This window comes from Mustelus asterias, chromosome 10 (genome assembly GCF_964213995.1).
Source record: "Mustelus asterias chromosome 10, sMusAst1.hap1.1, whole genome shotgun sequence".
Lineage (NCBI taxonomy): Eukaryota > Metazoa > Chordata > Chondrichthyes > Carcharhiniformes > Triakidae > Mustelus > Mustelus asterias.
Window position 1 is genome coordinate 72,873,404 of NC_135810.1, and position 13,185 is coordinate 72,886,588.

Genomic DNA, 13,185 nt, shown 5'->3' on the forward strand with positions numbered 1-13,185 from the left:
GGTCAGGCAGCATCTAAGAAGAGTTAACGTTTTATGTTGAGATAACATTCTACTGGAAGATCATCTTCACGTGAAATGTTAACTCTTGTTTCTCTCTACAGATACTGCCTGAACTGAGTAGTTCTAGCATTTTATTATTTTTAGAAGGGAAGGGCAGATCTTGCTTGACAAAAATTTAAATGATTATGTAAAGTCATCAAAATTGGGAGGGAAAAACAAGTGGTGAGTGAGGGAGGACAATTTTAATTAGTCACAGGAGATCAACATCGTTCGAGTCAAAATCAGTTGAGGCAAGCAGCAGGAATATCACAACAAAATCTTGAGTGGAAATTGGGAGTAGAAAATGTGAGGAAGTATTTGAATGGAAAACGACAATCCAAGAGGTGAAATGTGAAACTTGGTGAAAAGCAATAAATTACTGGAGATGGCACTGGGAAGGATTGGGATTTTTAAGAGATAGCATAAATGTTGATATGTTGAATAAACAGGGAACAAATGAGGCAGCATGGATTTGGCCTACTTGAAATTAGAGGCCATTATAACACATGGCAGATATCATTTTAAACTTTTCAGTTCTGGAAACTGGCTTAGATTTGGGATTTTATTTTAGTAGGATTTAGTGTGCTTGCTTAACTTGACCATTTTATTTTAAAAGGCTTTTTACAATCATATATTCTGCAACAAACCAATAGGTCAAGTCACCATTTTGTAATGATGTGGAGATGCTGGCATTGGCTGGGGTGGGTACAATAAGAAGTCTCACAACACCAGGTTGAAACCAACAGGTTTATTTGGTATCAAAACTTTAACCTGGTGTTGTGAGACTTCTTACTGTGCCCACCATTTTGTACTAACATGTGGCCAGGAAGGAAGCCATGTTAATTTGGCTAACAACAAGCTAATTTAATATAGTACAGTTGTCATTGATTATTAGAAGAAAGTATCTCAATTGCCCTGTAACTAAAGGGTAAGTAATTAATAACCAAAAATTAAGTCAGATTATATTTATTTTTGTATTACCTACTAATATCCCTATACTATAATTTAAGTTTGAAGCTGTCAAAGGAATTTGAACTATCCATTATAGGCCCCTATCAGAACACAGTCACTGGCCCAGTTCTGGAATTGGACTGGACACTTGTCTGGCATTAAGATAAAGTAAGAGTTTTAACAACACCAGGTTAAAGTCCAACAGGTTTATTTGGTAGCAAATACCATTAGCTTTCGGAGCGCTGCTCCTTCGTCAGATGGAGTGGAAATGTGCTCTCAAACAGGGCACAGAGACACAAAATCAAGTTACAGAATACTGATTAGAATGCGAATCCCTAAAGCCAACCAGATCTTAAAGATACAGACAATGTGGGTGGAGGGAGCATTAAGCACAGGTTAAAGAGATGTGTATTGTCTCCAGACAGGACAGCCTGCAAGTCCAGGAGGCAAGCTGTGGGGGTTACTGATAATGTGACATAAATCCAACATCCCGGTTTAGGCCGTCCTCATGTGTGCGGAGCTTGGCTATCAGTTTCTGCTCAGCGACTCTGCGCTGTCGTGTGTCGTGAAGGCCGCCTTGGAGAACGCTTACCTGAAGATCAGAGGCTGAATGCCCGTGACTGCTGAAGTGCTCCCCCACAGGAAGAGAACGGTCTTGCCTGGTGATTGTCAAGCGGTGTTCATTCATCCGTTGTCATAGCGTCTGCATGGTTTCCCCAATGTACCATGCCTCGGGATGTCCATTGGTACATTGGGGAAACCATGCAGACGCTACGACAACGGATGAATGAACACCGCTCGACAATCACCAGGCAAGACTGTTCTCTTCCTGTGGGGGAGCACTTCAGCAGTCACGGGCATTCAGCCTCTGATCCTCAGGTAAGCGTTCTCCAAGGCGGCCTTCACGACACACGACAGCGCAGAGTCGCTGAGCAGAAACTGATAGCGAAGCTCCGCACACATGAGGACGGCCTAAACCGGGATGTTGGATTTATGTCACATTATCAGTAACCCCCACAGCTTGCCTCCTGGACTTGCAGGCTGTCCTGTCTGGAGACAATACACATCTCTTTAACCTGTGCTTAATGCTCCCTCCACCCGCATTGTCTGTATCTTTAAGATCTGGTTGGCTGGAGGGATTCGCATTCTAATCAGTATTCTGTAACTTGATTTTGTGTCTCTGTGCCCTGTTTGAGAGCACATTTCCACTCCATCTGACGAAGGAGCAGCGCTCCGAAAGCTGATGGTATTTGCGACCAAATAAACCTGTTGGACTTTAACCTGGTGTTGTTAAAACTCTTACTGTGTTCACCCCAGTCCAACGCCGGCATCTCCACATCATTAAGATAAAGAACATCTTGAAATAATCTGTTGTCTTATGTTTAAGGTAATGATCGCAAATAGCTAGAAACAATGAAATTAACTTATACAACATTATTGACAATTAACAATAATTAAGGATGAAGGTGGGCGATGCCAGAATTGGGTATAAAAGAGGGTTTTGGGAACCATTTTGTGCATGTACACCAGGTGAAGGGGAACTGGTTGCATTGACAGAGCCTCAGGGACAGAGAGAGTTTCCTGTCAGCGGCGGGGATAGATAGTGAAGCAGTGGGCCCAAGAACAGAGGCAGAATTTCTGTCAGCATGGACACAGGATAGTCCAGTTTTCTTTGGAGGAAGAAGCAAATACCTGTTGGCATGAAGGGTTGAGACTGTATTCTGCTTCTCCTGAACTGGCCATCCAACTGAAGGCATGAAATCCTCAGGGACAGAAGGAGTTTCCTGTCAGTGCAGGCAGTGGTGTAATGTTTAATTTAGAAGTATACCTTTGTTTTCTTTAATTTTTTAATTTGTAAGTGTATTGTTGTTTGATTTTGCTCATGTCAATAAAGTTTGCTATTATTTGCTAATTGAGTGTCTGAGTCTTTGCCTGCTGGCTCTGTCTCTGTCGAACTACATCAGTTTAAAGGCTTAATTTGGGATTCAGTATTATTAGGTATGCAACTAAATTTATCAAAACATTCCTTTTTAAACCTACAGTTCCAAATATATTAAAGAAATACCAGAGTCAAAAGAACAATTCCATGTGTGCTACCAGCAGGGGGAGAACTGTTTAGCAGACCAAATGTCTTCATAATGTATCAAAGAGAAAAATAACATTTGCTGTTAGATCAGTTATGTCAAGATACAGTTGGTTAGCAGACTGTTATTTTGAATCTCGGACCTGATTTTAATCTAACCACAATGATGGATGAAAGCTGTTGTCTTTTGGCTGTGTTCAATATGAAATAAGGTTTCAATTATAACCTAACTTTTAGTGGGCAAGGGTTCACAACAAAATTTGGAGTAACTTGACTCTAAATTTCTAATGTCATGGGGTGATTACATTGGGAAAATGTCACGTTGCTAAAATACAAAGGTACTTGAGGTCCATTCATAGCCATTGCTTGGAGAACAATCAGAAACTAGAGTCTGCGTCTAACTTTACTGCATTTGACTTGTGAGTTCTTGAGATACAAAATAGGTGTCTATAATGGCAAAGTGCTTCCCATGCTAATAACCTTTGATGTGATGAGCAGAAAACCAAAACAAAATTGAAAGTGAAGAAAATTGAAAGAAAGTCTTAAGAAACTGCATCATTGAAATTTTCTGGACCAAGAATCTGGACTTAATTTTGTGATGTACACTGGATATGAATGAAGTAGTAATTGTTTCTTATTGAAGAAATCCATTATACATAAAAATAAATTTAATTACATAGTCAGAATACTTTCAAACCTGGGAATATCAAGATTTATAAAATCTAAACTTACATTCCTACTATACTCAAAAACTAAAGTTATGTACATAAAGTTCTATGTCACTGATTATAAAAATGTTTTGTAAGACAGAACGACTATTCTGAAACCAAGTCCCACAAAAAATAGAAAATAATTTTAAAAAGTGTACTTATTCTAGAAATCATAAAACATGACACACATCGTGACAGATTTACCTTTTCATGTGTTTAATAACTAGGTCCAGTTTTTCCAGATCTTTTTCTTCAATGAGGTCAGTGCAATACTTGACAACCTGCAGAATGTCCTCTTCCACTGGCTCTGAATAAATACAAAAAATGCTATATTAGAAATCAGAGCGCTGAGAAAAACATTAATGCTCAATTGCAGTATTTTTGTTTATAATAGGCATTATACGCTCTATCTCATCATATTCTCCAAAATACTACCTACAATACCCAGTAGCATACTAAATTCAAACCATTCTACTTGCCACCTTAAAGCAGAAATGAAACAAAATTAGTGATTTGCATTTTCTTCCCAACCTGAACTAAAATGACTATTTTAACATCCAGTTCTAAACAAGCATCAGAGGTTGTGCCATGTAGAGGTACAGCCTGGGTCATTCTAAACATTCTAGTTCAGTGGTCGGGCACCTGAACAGTTTTAGTGGGTCAAGCATGACTAATTACTCACATAGATAACCCTGATGACTGGTTCCCGTTTTCTTTTACATTTGACTGAAGTTACATAGAGAAGGGAAATTTTGTAGAATCAACTGTGTCTTAAAATGGCAAGATGTGCCGAATCTCAAGTACAGTTTTGTATTTTCCAATATGACTAAGTCATGGAGTCCAGTGTAAGATAATAAAGCAAGGATTATGAAAAATAATCTGGTACACTGAAAGTCCCGTCAGACTGTTCAAGTGCTGTTCGAATATCCTCAATGATCTGCCATTATTACTTTGCTGGGTAGATTATTTAAGCACTTATCACTGTAAGCCAAAAGATTTTGTCCTGATATCTGGTCTAAATTTACATCTAACTTCCATTTACATTCTCTTGCACAAATTTATTGAATACTGAAGTAATAATTTGGGTTTATCTTATCTATATACTTCAAAGATATGCTTCCTTAGCTGGCTCCATATAGATGTAGATTCTTTGTTTGTAGTACTTAACCAAAGGTTTTTCTCCCGACCGCTCATTCAGGAAATCTGATAGTTAAAATGCAATGAAGGTACAAGAATTATTCTGACATATCTTATAATCTCGAGGGAAACCATTAACTTTTTAAAAAAATGTGAACTTCCATTATTAACTGAGAATTACACAAGATTTCACATTTTAATCAAAAACTTCCTGTACAAGAACTAAACAATGCAAGTCTAGTTTCATTTATTCATTCATGGGATGTTCATGTTGCTGGCTAGGCCATCATTTATTGCCTTTGAGAGGTGGTGGTGAACTGCCTTCTTGAACTGCTGCAGTTCATATGGTGTAGGTACACCCACAGTGCTGTTAACAAGAGAGCTCCAGGATGTTGACCCAGTGAAGGAACAGTGATATATTTTCAAGTCAGGATGATGAGTGGCTTGGGGGGAGGGTGTTGCTCCCATGTGCCTGCTGCCCTCTTCCTTCTAGATGGTTGTGGTTGTGCATTTGGAAGGTGCTGCTAAGGATCCTTGGTGAATTCCTGCAGTACATCTTGCAGATCGTACACTCTGTGTCCCCATCACACCTCTGCATTGTGCCTTGTAAATGGTAGCTGGCCTTTGAGGATTCAGGAGATGTATTATTCGCTGCACGAATTCTTAGCCTCTGACCTGCTTTTGTAGCTACAGTATTTATGTGGCTGGTCCAGTCCAGTTTCTGGTTAATGGTAACTCCCAGGATGTTGATAGGCTTAGTCACCTGGTCCTGATGGCTTACATTCTAGGTTGCTATGGAAAGTTAAAATGAAGATAGTGGAAGGGCTTGGTATCATCTTCTAATCTTTCCTCGGTACGCTGGAGATGCCAGAATATTGGACAGTGGCAGATATAAACGCCTTGTGCAAGAAAGGGTGACAGAACATGCTGAGTGAAATACAGGCTATTCAGTTAACCAGTGGTGGGTAAGGTTTCAGAAATAATTATCAAAGAAAAAATTATGAGGCACTTGGAGAGATTTGAGTTAAATTAAGGAGTCATGTATGACCATTAGAATTGGAATTTTTTGATGAAGTAACAGAAAATTGCCAAAGTACCACATGAAGGTTGGTTAACAATCCTGAGGTATATGGATAAAAAATTGGCTTCAGGGCAGAAAAAAAATCCAATGGTGTCAAATAGTTGTTTTTCAGCTGGAGGATGGTAGGCTGTGGTGTTCCTCAATGGTCAGTGCTAGGACCACTGATATATACATACATGACACGTTAAATCTGGTATTGGAAAAGAGTAAATTTACAAAATTTGCCAACGATACCAAATTTGGAGGTGTGGCAGAGAATGGGGATACCAAATGATTAAAACAGAACATAGGCAGACAAGTGACAGATGGAATTTAACAGAGAAGCGGGAGGTGATGCATTTTGGTAGAGGGAAAGGAAGAGGTAACAAAGAGTTAATAGCAGTTTTAAAGAGTGCACAGGGATAGCAGACGTAGGAATTCTCGTGCATAGATTAAGGTGAGATAGTTAGCAAAGCATAGAAAATCCTGAGGTTCATAAATGGAGGCATTGAGTACAAAAGCAAGGAGGTATGATGAACCCTCATAAAGCTCTAGCGAAGCCACAACTAGTGCATTAGGTTCAGTTCTGATGACCACACTTTCGGAAGGATGCAAAATTATTTTAAGGGTACAGAGGAAATTTACCAGGATGTTTCCAGGAATGAGGGATCTTAGCCACAAGGTCAGATTGTAGAAACCAGAGTAATTCCTTTTGGAGCAAAGAAAATGGAGGGGAAACTTTTTAGAGATGTACAAGATTATGACAGAGTTAGATATGGTAGTCAAAGAAATGCTGCTCCCATTAGTTGATGGCACAAGGATGAGGGGATGCAGAGTTAATGTTTTGGGCATGAGATTGGGATGGGGAGGTGGATGTGAAGAATAACCTTTTTACTCTGTAACTTGCTGCCTGCAAGGGTGATGACAACGGAGACAATCAATTAATAGAAATTGAGTAGAAAATTGAGTTGGCACTTAAGGGAAATAAACCTGCAAAGTTACAGGATAGAGTGCGGAGTGTCTTCACCTTCAACCTCACCATCTTCCATCTTCAATGGATCATCCTCTGCCATTTCTGGCACCTCTAGAGTGATTCCATCACCAAATGCATCTTCCCTTCCCCTCTTTCAGCATTCTGAAGGGACCATTCCCTTCGTGACACCCGAGACCAGTGGTTCCCAACTGGTGTGCCATGACACACTGGTGTGCCTTCAAGATCCCCCAAGTGTGCCGTGAATAAAGATTCAAAATGCAATTAAACTAAAACGAACCTTTATTTTCAGCTCTGTGGTCAGCATCTCCAAGACCCGATGAACCTCAGGTCTCCCGTATATATGCCGACCAGAAAAGAGCTGCAGCCGTGCAATTTTGATTTTTTACATTGGTCAGACCCATGCGCATGATCAACAGGACTTGGAGCTGAAGGCAAAGGCCCTATGCACCACACAAAAAGCAAAAACTCAAAAAGGATGCAAAAGCCCTGGGAGAAGTGAGCAAGTCAGAGGGGTAATAAATGGCATATGCTGTTCTGAAAATCACAATATTGAAACCGTGCCAATAATCTGTGATGTTTAGATGATCCCTAGATATGAGATTAACATTATGCTGAGACTTCTGTTCTGCCTTTAGCTTTCTTAGTTTTTAAAAATTATGTTACTGCTTTTTTTCTTATGGAGATAAACAACCAACATTCATGCTGATGACCATTTCAAAATATAAAATCTTGTATGAACTGAATAAATTATTTATGAACTGTGTTTTTAAGGAAATCAAGGTTCTCTTTATACAGTTTACATTTATATTGTATTACTTACATTTTTCCAAGTCAATGGCCCAGGTTTTGTGATAGCTGGAACTGAAGCTATCAGTGCTCAGCATTATTAGAATCATAGAATCCCTACTGTGCAAGAAGCCATTCAGCCCATTGAGTCTGCACCAACAACAATCCCACCCAGGCCCTATCCCGTAACCCCACATATTTGCCCTGCTAATCCCCCTGACCCGAAGGGGCAATTTATTATGGCCAATTAACCTAACCTGCACATCTTTGGACTGTGGGAGGAAACCGGAGCACCTGGAGGAAACCCACGCAGACACGGGGAAAATGTGCAAACTCCACACAGTCACCAGAGGCCGGAATTGAACCCGGGTCCCTGGTGCTGTGAGGCAGCAGTGCTAACAACCATGCCACCCTATGGTGGAAATCAGATTTTTGGTATCCACAAATGCACAATGAAGCATGGGAACCCGCGTTTCTTGATTCTCTTCGGATTTTCCACCCACGTCATCGTTCTCTCTGACGGGGAACGCAGGCTGAAAACTGTCCCAAGACAGTTTTTTTTGTTAGAGGGCAGTTCAGAGGAAATAGAAGGTATGCCTCAAAATTCCATAAGGATATAGAGACGTGCTGTGACATATGAAAGGTTGAGCACCACTGCCCTAGTTCACTGTTTAAGCACCCCATCTCCAACCCATGGCATCTTTCCATGAAAGTGCAGGGGATACATCTGCCATTTTACACACGCTTTCCTCAAGGTCCAAGGCTTCAAACATTACTTACAGACGAAACAGCTACTTACATGCACTTCTTTCAATTTGGTGTACAGTATTTGCTGCTCAGGTGGTCGTGCTGTACACTGGGAAGACCAGATAATGATTGGGTGTCTGTTTAGCGAAAACACTTCTGTTTGGCTTACAAGCATAACTCTGTGCTTTTAGTTGCTCGTCATTTTAATTCTGAACCTTGCTCTCGTGCTGACCTTTTTGCTTTCAGCCTCCTGCAGTGTTCCAATGAAGCTCAAAGTAAGCTCAAGGAACAGCATTTCAGCTTTCCATTCAGCACTTTACAGTCTTTCAGACTCCTCGATAAGTTCAACGATTTCAGACCATAATCTCTGCCCCAAATTTGTTTTCTTCTTTCTTCACAGGGTTTTGGTTTTACTCCAGTTTTTTTCTCTTGATTTTGTTTTCAGATGATAGCAATTTACAATCCTGCCATTCACAGCTCCATTAGATGCATCCTTTGATTCTTTACTTGTCCCATTATCACTTTATTTGGCTCCACACCAACTCTTTCGTCAGTTATCCTCTCCTCCCTCCACATTGTTTTTCTCCACATCCCTTTCTTTCACTTAAAGTTGTTGTTATTTGGCTCTGTGTAGTTGGGGTTCAGGAGAAGTTCCAGAGCCATGTAATAGCTTCGTGCAGTTAGGGCTCAGGAAAAATCCTAGGGAGCTTAGAAGATGGGAGAAAGTCAGTGGCTCCAAGCCGGAAAGGTTAAAACTAACAAGCCCTGGGAGCCTATTATAGATTGCTGTAGCTGGGGAAATTGGAGCTTGGCAAGTCCAGAGGATTTCAGCCCAGTGAAGCTAGTCAGCTATTAAAGAGCTGCAATTGCACAAGTGGAGGCTGGTAGAGGCTGGAGTACACACTTGGAAATCCAGGAAAATAGAGTCTCGGGAGCTGAGACTAAAATCCTGGGAGACATGCAATTGTTGAAGCAGTTTGAGTTGGAGTGGCTTTGAGGGAATTCAGAGGCTTGATCTTTAAAAGTGAGAAGTTTGGAGTTCCTTGTGAGGGAGACAGAATATCAGTGAAATTGATTGATTTGCAATGTCTACTGACATCTGGGTGAGGTGCTGAGAGATCCATGGGATCTGTCAGGGTTAGACAGGGAGATTCAGAAAGAATGCTCCCAATGGTGGGGGAGTCGAGAACTAGGGGTCATAGTTTGAGGATAAGGGGTAAACGTTTTAGAACTGAGGTGAGGAGAAATTTCTTCACCCAGAGGGTGGTAAATGTGTGGAATTCACGACCACAGAATGTGGTTGAGGCCAAAACGTTGTCTGATTTCAAGAAGAAATTAGATATAGCTCTTGGGGTTAAAGGGATCAGGGAATATGGGAGGAAGGGGGATCAGCATATTGAATATGATCAGCCATGATCAAAATGAATGGCGGAGCAGGCTCGAAGGGCCGAATGGCCAACTCCTGCTTCTAGTTTCTATGTAACCTATTCCACCCCTCGTCATAGGATAAGCCCTTTGTCCACCACTCACAGAATCAGTAAGAGGGCTTGTTCCTTTTGGAGAAAGTCAGAGATGGGAGTTAATGTAACAATGGACTAACCAGTTTCTGATCCGCTTATTGTGTTCTTAGTTACCTCTCTAGATAGCGCTCTGCTTCTCTCTGCACTGTTTGTGATTACTTCTCCTCCCAAACAGCTGCTCAATGGGACAGTTTTTACCCCTGGTCTCCTACCCTTGCTGCTCTTCCAATCCCAGATGCTGTCTCCAGAGGAGCAGCAGCAAGATCAGGAGAGAGGAAACATGTGTTTGCAGGAGCTCGAGGGGTAGCATGGGAGACAGGATTTGTGGTTGGAGTAGTAGCTTTTCACAGAATCTGTTTCTCCCTGTGCGTGGGGGAGACTTTTATTTCATTCTGCCCCCTTGATTGATTTTCCCAGGGCATTTAGGGAGCTTTCGAGAGCAAATTTGCCTGCTGCCCCCGTGTATTTTGAATCCTGGCTGGGTCAGGATATTTTGCCAATAGAAATGCAGAGTGAAACAGGATTAGAAGATGCTAAAGGAAGCTGGTGTGCGCTTATAACTCAGCCATGGAAATCGGTGGATCACATGCAACATGAATTTAAAATCTATAAATGACAGTGGAAGTTAAATATAGAGGGACTTTGGTCTCTGCTATAATTTATGGCAAAGGTCTAGACTGAAAAGAAGAATTTAATAACGATTATGTAAACTGGAATACTTTGAACCAAGAAGCTACATGCTACTATAATCCCAAGTGTGATGAGGTTATGCCTGGGAAAGTGTTCCAGTGCTACTCAACATAATGGGACAGGAGTAGTCACTGGTACATACGTGGATGATAAATTCTTGTTGGTGCAAGATAACATCGTGCTGGTAAGAGAGACAGGAATAAATGACGACCAGTGGTGCTGTGTGGTCTTTTCAGAGGTACATGGGGACTTGAGCAATGACAAATATAAAGGTGCTTAGGGATGCTTGAGAGTTAGGACTGTGCTCATATCTCAATCCTACCACCCTACCTCCAGCCACTACACTGGCAGATGTGTCAATGCGGACAGACTATCCCAGGTGCAGTAGAAGTCTCTCTATGTATTAACAAACTGGCTGTTTGATCTGTATGAACTGACGCAGGCTATTTGGCTCCCAGTCAAAGGTTGTCCCAACTGCAGTCATAGGAGTGTCGCTCAATAAAAATACCTCCTAAATTAATACTAATAGTAAATTGGGACAGCTAATTGCTCTAATTACAGCTAAACAGTATTAGTAAAGCTGTGGTCATTTATAACCATTCACACCTCCTGATTGCAAGGGGACCGATGCCATGCACTGACGTCTCTCCACAGTTGATGGTGGACTTCCGGCGTAATCATGGTCACTGTACTGTTTTTCTGTCATAATTAGTGGATGCCAATGACAGTTTATGTTAATAAACACCACATCAACTGTTATGATCATTCATACGCTTTAGCCTGAATGTCACTTTGCAACAACAGAAAAACCTAATTCTTTAACTGCTTTTGAAGTAACTACAGGCCAGGCACGTGAAAGTAAATAAGTCATTTCTAGACCAACTTAAAGTGCTGAGAATGAAGAATTGTGAAAGTATCTTAGGATACGATTTTCTCAAGCACTGTGATATAACTGACAATCGTGCAAACAATTCATTATGATTTTACCAAGGGATCCCCTCTGACCACATTGCATCAGACAAGCATGCAGTGTTTGCAATTAAGGAGCCTGAGATTTATCCCTTACTTCACGTCCAGATCCAGATAGACAGGAACTATTAACACAGTACTCAGCAATGTTTGCCACACACAAGCATAACTTTAGGCACCTGAAAGGAGACAAAGAAATTATTGGCTGACATGCTAAAATTAAGTAGTAGCCTAACTATCCTGCACTGCAGAAAACGGTTGAGATGCTATACAGCAGGACACTTTCAAAACCATTTCACTCATTTGGCCAGTTAAGAAACCATATAGGATTTGGTGTCTCCTGAATATCAAAAGTTAAATCTGGTGGCACCAGCCTGTTCTCCAGTGGTGAGGCAGAGCCCTACATATTATTCAAATACCACGGAAAGCTAATTGTTCTTGACATTCAATATCACTTGGAGTGTTTCTGTAAAGAGGGAGGACCAATATGAACTGGAATTTCTCTTTGGGAATCACTCTGTCACAGAAATTTCAGACTTCTATTTTTCATAACTGAATGGTTGCTTTGGACAGAAACATTTCATGTCCCTTTTTTTAATAGAATACATCCATAATTTGCTTCTTGCCACTGAAACCCAAGATGAACATATACAGGATCTGCTGCAGCTGCTGGAATCCCAGAAAAGCAATCTCCTGAAACCTGATGTTACTTTTCTCAGTGTTAACATCTTGAATGAAGGCCGCAGCCCTCGTCAACATAAAATTAAATGTGATCTAGAGACTGCCCCTGCCTACGTCTACAACAACTTTGCAATCTTTTTTGGGCTTGGTGGGCTACTAGCAATCACTTATTCCACAATTTGCTCAGCTTACCAAGTTCAATATATGATCCACTGCAACTCCAGGATAAAGTATTTAAACATAATAGGAATGAAGGACTCATCAAAGCAATTGCACAGTTAAAAGCTATGGTTACTTACTTTATCTGACTTTATCAAGCTAAAGTATTCCAACTCAAATTTGCTGCTACTGATCAAAGTTCAGTACAAATTACTTCCTCTTCCATTTACATCACTGATTCTGACTGGGATGGAGAAACCACGTAAAGCCTTTGAGAGACATTTATCAACAATATTTTGGGCAGCCCAACATTTTACCTTTATTACTAGTCTACAGTCAGTAGCATGGTAGTAGAGAACTTGAGTATTGCTGAAAAGAAAGATATGTTTGAATCTTGCAGTCATCAGGACAAATGCACAAATGCCAAATTTCAAATTATCACAAGAAGCAAGCCCTTTCACACTATTACTATGCAGTGGCGATGTGTGTGACATTTTCCACTAATAGGATGCTGCTATCGGTTCAAAAAGATGTTTTACCTACCACATAATTGAACAAAGCAGTGTATGAATTTCAGTACCGGTGTGATGAAGGGTACGTAGGTCGCATGTCCTAACATCTGTCTGATCAAATCAGCTAAAGGCAAAGCACAGACTCAA

The 13,185-nt window shown here is 40.8% G+C and overlaps 1 protein-coding gene across 3 annotated transcripts in view; it reads right to left on the reverse strand.

Moving 5' to 3' along the window:
- rev1 (REV1 DNA directed polymerase) overlaps positions 1 to 13,185 on the reverse strand; it is a 111,571-nt gene that overhangs the window by 2,563 nt on the left and 95,823 nt on the right. For all 3 annotated transcript variants that reach the window (XR_013498877.1, XM_078221928.1, XM_078221930.1), the window contains one exon: positions 3,988 to 4,090. Coding sequence is in view for 2 of the 3 variants with exons in the window: in XM_078221928.1 (XP_078078054.1) it covers positions 3,988 to 4,090 (103 nt within the window). In the remaining variant the exon portion in view is untranslated. The remainder of the gene's footprint in view (positions 1 to 3,987; positions 4,091 to 13,185) is intronic.